This window comes from Taudactylus pleione, unplaced genomic scaffold (genome assembly GCF_031769625.1).
Source record: "Taudactylus pleione unplaced genomic scaffold, aTauple2 ptg000484l, whole genome shotgun sequence".
NCBI classification, from domain to species: domain Eukaryota; kingdom Metazoa; phylum Chordata; class Amphibia; order Anura; family Myobatrachidae; genus Taudactylus; species Taudactylus pleione.
In genome coordinates this window covers 2,723,549-2,731,250 of record NW_028284886.1, presented here as the reverse complement: position 1 = coordinate 2,731,250, position 7,702 = coordinate 2,723,549, and the positions used below count along the sequence as shown (strand labels likewise).

At 44.4% G+C, this 7,702-nt stretch overlaps 1 protein-coding gene across 1 annotated transcript; it reads right to left on the bottom strand.

Moving 5' to 3' along the window:
• Positions 1–400: 400 nt before the first annotated feature.
• LOC148502756 (speedy protein 1-A-like) lies at positions 401–4,519 on the bottom strand. Its single transcript, XM_088449435.1, has 5 exons — positions 4,414–4,519; positions 3,038–3,096; positions 2,806–2,891; positions 1,103–1,256; positions 401–436 (listed from the first exon to the last, which is right to left on the bottom strand). The coding sequence occupies exons 1-5, from the start codon at positions 4,517–4,519 to the stop codon at positions 401–403; spliced, it is 441 nt and encodes a 146-aa protein (XP_088305561.1).
• Positions 4,520–7,702: the final 3,183 nt, after the last annotated feature.

Here is a 7,702-nt window from a genome sequence, read left to right as displayed (position 1 = left end):
GGAACCCATACAAGCTACCAAAGAACATACAAACTCTGCACAGATAGGGGGAACCCATACAAGCTACCAAAGAACATACAAACTCTGCACAGATAGGGGGCTGGTCAGGAATCAAACTAATATTGACAGCGGTGTAAGACAATGCTAACCACTGTGCCATTGTGTTGCCCAGGTCACACGTAGAGAATTCCCCACCTTACACTGATGAGTATAAAACCAGGAAGCACAGCCTATCTGTAAGTCGGATTCTGTCTCAGCGTACTCTGAATACCCCATGGGGTAGAACATTGGCCATATAGCTTTCCCAGAAACAATGCATCCTCAGATGAATCTGGTTATTATCATACTGTAACTATATTATCATACTGTAACTAGCAGGGAAAACAGCTTTTTTTATGTTTCAATGATGTTGCAGCTGATGTAGAGAATCCATAATCTGCATAAAGCACAATAAATATGTTATTCCCAAATGCTTCAGAACTTCATCTTGTTACACTGGAATGAAATGTTTTTCCTCAGATACATGAAACGTTACACTGCTCATTGTTGATAAGGGAGCTGGTGTGTATATAACTCTGCCATACACCGCACCTGTACACACATATATCCAACACTCATTGTACCGTGTCACTAGCACACGCAGGGGGGGTTTCTGAGTACCCAGAAACCCCCATGACAGACTGGAGAGCAGGCACCATCTTTCTAAAAATGCTGCGATTTGCAGGTCATTTGGAGGAGGCGGAGCCAGTATGATGTGATTCCATTAGAATCGCGTAATTTGGATCTGCCACCTTCTGATTGACATGTAAAGTGCGGCATTTTGTTGCTACAGGGAGGGGCCTAATGACATGGTGCCAGCCTGTCAGGTCTCATCCTCATCACAGGTCTACAACCCGCAGCTGCTGCAAGGTAAGTGTGTGTGTAATGTATGTGTGACATACAGTAGGTGTGTGTATGTAAGGTATGTGTGACATATGTATATGTGTGTACATATATGTATGTGTGTGTATATCTATGTTTGTGTATGTATTATATACACAGTATATGTGTGTGTGTAAACTCCCCTGTAAAAATCCTGCATTTGCCCCTGCGTGTTACACACCTCGTCCAGCTCTTCCTGAGTCACAAATGTTCGGTGCTCCATTCTGTGCCACAGGATGTCCTTTACTTTCCAGAATCTCTTGATGAGTGGTTTAAAGCGGAGAATCTGGCGTTCCATGTGCTGGTGATCCTCCTCCATCTGGTTTGCAAGGTACCTACAGAAACAGACCATGAGGAGTAAAGGAGCATACACACGATCAGATTTGTCAGATGACGAACTGAACGATTTGATGAACGATTTGACCAACGATCTGAACGATTTGAACTATGAATGATTTTTGACTGCATTAAAATTAATGGAATCATCCAAATCTGACTGCAAACACATCAGATGTCAGATATCGTTATCTGACCATCGGGAACGCGCATCGTTCATGGTTCATCGTTCAGACATGTCAGATTTTCCTTCAGATATGAACGATTGAATGATTTTTAAAATCGTTATCGTTCAGATCTGAAGAAAAATATGACCGTGTGTATGCACCATAAGGTTTGTGCCGTAGAGTCACCAACTACAGCTAGATGTATGAGGACACATCTGTACATGCGTGCACCAGGCCCAGTACATGCTCAGAGGAGAACGGGGGCCTCTAGATCGGTCAGTAACTATTACAGCTCTGGATGATGTCTCCATGGCGGCTGGGTGTTGCTCAGCTGTCACTGTGACAAATGAGGGAGGAGTCAGTGTGATAAGAACATCATTACTGCCATGATATACAGTGATAAACATGAGAGGTACGGCCGTGGGCAGTCTCTCACTGATACATATACCCCAGTGTGCTGCCCGGTGTGGTGACAGCTATGTGCTTCTCTTATACAGCAAATTGGGGAGAGATAGGGAGAAATCTTTTTCCTATATATTAAACATGTGGAGAAGTTGCCCATAGCAACCAATCAGCTTCTAGCTAGCAGTTATCAAGTACATTCAATAAAATAATAGGTACAAGCTGATTGGTTGCTATGGGCAACTTGTTCACTTCTGCACTCCTACAGTCATTAGAAGGTTTGATACATCTCTCATAGGATGGGATGTACCAAGTATTACATATACAGTGTGATTTATCACGCTCCCTATCACATGCATACTGACATGTAGTAACACCAGTATGCATCATTACTTACCTCCCAGGACAGCTCTTTTGCTGAGTGCTGACTTCCGGGTTTATGATCCATGAGTCCCTATCTCTCCCCAATTTGCTGTATAAGAGAAGCACATAGCTGTCACCACACCTATTGTGCTTGTGTAATCAGCCTTTGGTTCCCTCTCTGTGTAAAGTATCCCATAGGCTCCTATAGGTAACGCCACCTACAGAATGCACTGACTATCATGCAGGAGCTCCGGAACGTTTCTCACTCATAGTTTCTGTATAATGTGGGCTATATCATTTGAACATATTGGGCTAAATGTAAGTCTGCAATTTATCAAAAGTTCAGATTTTTCATTGATTTTGCCACTAGACTTAAAGCAGGAATTCTTTTAAAGGCAAAATCAACCTGGAATAGATTTTTACCAATAACTTTCTACTTTAAATCCAACTGCATATATATCGACAGATCACATCCTATTACATTTGTACCTGCCTCCTTTATTATGTGGACAGTAACTAGTATTTATGTCAGTAAATAACCTATTACTTGGCTAATACGTTTTTCGGGGCTATATCTCCAGCTGTATCTGACCAATCACAGAGGGGAAATACTTACAGTGCGCTGTAAATGTTGAGCCAGGTGTATTCACTGACAGTCAGGCCGGATCTCAGGAAATACACCAACGTAGTTGCCAGCAGGTACTAGGATAGAAATAGCAGTCATATAGTCAGAATGGAGAAACGCGTGTGTATGTACATACCTCAGCAGTCCTATTTCCCACCTATTACACACTACTGAGTATGAATATAAGGAGATAGTAATAGATAAGTAACAGTAACGTAAATACCTTATCTGACATTTCATGGCAGCTGTCTAACTCCAGGAACCTCTTGGTGCAATCTTCCTCTGCAATGAGAAGCAGTAATGGTGCCATGTTATGTGATATAGTGGCCAATATTTATATAGACTGTTCTGCAGGTAACTGGGAAGAAGAGTTGGTGTTGCCTATAGCAGCCAATCAGACATTTGCTTTCATTTACATACTACTATAAAATGACAGAATCTCATTGGATGAAATGGACACTGACTTTTCTACACAGATTACACATAGAGTATTATCCCTTATGCCATAAATGTAGTAATGTAGCATATTAGGCAAAACAGTACAAGGGAATTTTATCATAGTAAAGGTGAAATGATATTGTGCTGGGATGGGCGTACTCTGCCACCATGGGCCATATTCAATTAGGGAGCGAAAAGTCCGTGCTGGAGTTTTTGCTCCACATTGGAGCATTTCCGGGGATAAAGTATCGGGTGCGTGCGCGCTTTAACCCCGCATTTAATTTGGAGCCGGCGAAAACAGGAGCCTTTGGAAAGGTAAGTATCGGGAAAAATAGGGGAATTTTCGGGAATTCATCCTGGGACCCCCTTAATGATGTCCTGACATGGGGGATCACTGTGGTTACCCCCGTTTTTCCGTGGTTTTTAAATAGCCGCGGCACGTGTTTTTTTGTAGAATTGATGAAGAATAGCACTTAGATTAAAAAAATAAATAAATAAATTAGTTATTCCTATCAAATCTGGGGTACATGAAAATGGGGGTAAGCATATTTTTAAGTCCCTAAAGTTAATTTAAAAAATTCAGCAAAAATGCACCTGCCGCTACTCTGCGCAATGAAGAAAACACCTGTCGCATACTTGGGGACCCCACAAGAATTAATTTCGTTAGTTTGGCATTATGTTCCCCTATTTTTTTTTTTTTCAACCCCAAATTAAAATAATTTTTTTGGGGTGTCCTGATTTTTTTTTTTAAACTTTTTTTGACAGTTTTTTTTTAAATGATACTCCCAGGGGTGCAGGCTATTTTTTTTTAAGCCTGCACCTCTAAACCCCTATTCTGCACTTTTTTTCGCCATGCTAAACATGGTAAAAAGTTATCCCTGTTTTATTACAAAGACTTTTCGAACCTGCGAAAAGTCTTTGAAATTGAATACGGTGATAATTGAAACATGCGAAAATGACGTCATCGGCGATAATTTATTGCCGATTCCGACTTTTCGCAGCCTAATTGAATATGGCCCCATGAGTTATATGGGGGTGCAGGTATGAGGAGGGTTCCTACATCTGTACAGCGGTGATTAGTAAAGTCACTGTAACAGTAGGGTCTGTTATACAGTAGGCGATGTCTGTGGTGTGTATAAATGGTAAAGCAATAAGTCGTACCCAGCAGTACATAAAAGGCCGCTTTCTCCTCTGGTGTTGGTCGGAGAAACTGTCGGCCTTGGTCCTCTCCACCGACGTCCAGTCTTCTCTTCTTTGCTGGCTGCATCTCTGCGCTTGTCCTGCGGTGATAAATGATTCTCTGTTATATATGGTAATACTGATACTTATTTATACATGAAGGATTAGATAAGTGATCTGTCATCATAAATGTACACCTGCAATTCATTGTGTAATGTGGAAATGCAGCGACATGTTCTCCTAGCACATGAGGCCACATACTGCTGGGGGAACTGGCGCTATAACATGGGGATACAGCTACGTTTGCAGGACTACAGGCCGAGCTGACTACACGCAGGGGGAAGAGAGTAATAATGTAACTTCAATATCCTCCTACTCAGTGGCGGGCTGGGCCGGGGGGGCAGGGTGCCATGTGCCCCCCGGGCCGCAGCATCATGCGGGCCGTGTGTAGCGCTGACCGGACGGAGTTCGGTCAGCGCTACACAGCACAAACACACAGCCACAAGAGACGGCAGCTGTGTGTTTGCTGTAATCAGCAGCCGCTGAGAGCCTGTCAGACTCTCATCGGCTGCTGCTGCTCCCACTGCGGGAGCCATCTTCCGGCTCCCGCAGTGGGTAATGGGAGAGACGTCGTCATGACGACGTCACTCCCATAATGCAAAGCGGCCGGAGGGGCCGGTAGAAGCGCCGGGACCAGGAGCGGGAGTTTCAGGTAACTATTTTTTTATTAAGTCTCTCTTTACTGGGGGGGGACTACTGGGGGCACTACCAGGGGAGGGATTACTATGGGGGTACTACCAGGGAGGGATTACTACTGGGGGCACTACAAGGGGGGGACTACTACTACGGGGGGACTACTACTACTGGGGGAACTACAAGGGGGGACTACTACTACTGGGGGCACTACAAGGGGGGGACTACTACTACTGGGGGCACTACAAGGGGGGGACTACTACTACTTGGGCACTACAAGGGGGGGACTAGTACTACTGGGGGCACTACAAGGGGGGGACTACTACTACTGGGGGCACTACAAAGGGGGGCTACTACTGGGGGCACTACAAGGGGGTACTACTACTACTGGGGGCACTACAAGGGGGGGACTACTACTAGGGGCACTACAAGGGGAGGGGACTACTACTAGGGGCACTGCATAGGGGGAAGGGACTACTACTAGGGGCACTACATAGGGGGAGGGGACTACCACTGGGGGCACTGCATCGAGGGACCACTGCTGGGGGCTCTCTATAAAGGGCAATCCTGGGGGTACTGCATAGGGGGGAGACTACAACTGGGGCCACTATTTAAGGGGCATTGCATAAGGGTTACCACTATTGGGGGCACTGCATGGGGTTTGGACTGCTACTGGGGGCACTATATAAGGGGCACTGCATAGGGGGTACCACTATTGGGGGCACTATATAAGGGGCTTACTACTGGGGGCACAAGGGGCACTGCATAGGGGGGGATCACTACTGGGGGCACTACTGGAGGCCTGCATAAGGGTGTTCTCTCCTGTGGCACACGGGGGCACTGCATATGGGCACTACGACAGGGGGCTGCCCCATATCTTTATTTTTACCTTACAGTAATCCTATATGGACCCGCCTCCTCCCTGAAACACTTGAGGCGGGCGGCGCCGTAACACACACGTTCTTCGGGCACCCTGGCTACACGCTACTCCTCTGCCAGGGCTGCCTGCATGCATTTGCCCCCCAGGCTAAAAGTTGCCAGCCAGCCCCTGCTCCTACTAACACTCTATAGCTATATACTTCTCTCATATTATCTTTTCCTCCCAATATCCTACATGCTCCAGCCTCATGTATGTGTTACAGTAACTATGAGAATGAGGGGGCAGCAGACTGTTTATATCATGTGTACTCTATCTCTGTGTGACTATATTTATAAATCCAGTGGTGCACTCGGGGAGGGGGGTCCCGGTACCCAGAAACCCACCCATCATTATCTGGCCAGAAACCACCTTACTAACAAACATAAAGCATCCGTGGCATGTTTTTTTTTTCTAACAAATATTAGATATATATCTATAACAAGGTTAGGTCCAAATCTAACACTATGGGCTGATTCCGAGATTTAGGCTAATGCAATCGCATCTTCTTACAGATCACAGTTGCTATAATACGCTAATGTCTTCCAAAGCTCAGCCAAGCATAGGGACGCCCACTGCTGCCTTCTCATATCTGTATGACGCCGTGCAGCAGCATAAATATCGATAACAGTGACACAGATCGGGCAGCCATGCAGCTAGTAAGTCACGTCTGACCTGCCTCACACACTGCAGCTCTCCTGACACGCAGGGAGCTCTCATGGTGGGAAGGAGATGGCAATTGCTAATATATGCACGCACATGAACGGAGTTTAAATGGTTCCGACACACCTGTGTTTGCCTGGCCACCCCCAGTTACCTCCCCCAAACGCTGACTTCCTACCACTGACTTTGCGAGTGAATCCTCTGTGCTCAATCTGCCTAAATATCAGCATTGTGTAAGTCTCAGAATAAGGCCCCATACTTCCCTAGTTATATTGGGTCTATTTACTAAGACTTGGATGGAGATAAAGTGAACATATATAAAGTACCAGCCAATCAGCTCCTAACTGCCATGTCACCGGCTGTGTTTAAAAAATGACAGGAGCTGGTTGGTTGGTAATTTATCTCCGTTCAAATTTATCTCCATCCAAGGCTTAGTAAACAGACCCCTTAGCCCCTTAGCGTGTTATCCCCCCCCCACTACTCTTCCTATAAGCCGCTATACATAGTGACTGGCTTATTGCACTCACCCGCTGTCCAGTTCTCTGCTACTGTCCTCCCTCACACCTAACAGAGAACGACTCCAAACAGAAGAAATTTATTTAAAAAAAAGTCTTAGGTAACAATTAGCAATAAATAGAGGAGTAAATTTAAATAAACAGATATAGTGTAAATCTCAATATTTACATTGATTTACACTGTGTAATTCACTTAAATCTTAAATTAGCAAAACTATATTATAAATAAAAGCTGTTTAGCTGGTAAATTTTTTTAAATGTAGTAATATATATATATATTATACCCCACCAAACAGCGATAGATAGATATATTATATACAAATGTTAGATTAATAATTAGTTGTGTAATAAAAAGTGATATAATACAATGTAAAATTAGATAAGAGAAATAGATAGATATAGTAATAAATGGAGATAATTAGCCAGTAGTTCAGCTCCTCAGTGGTCAGGCAGATGCGTCACCATCAGTCACCATCAGGCATCA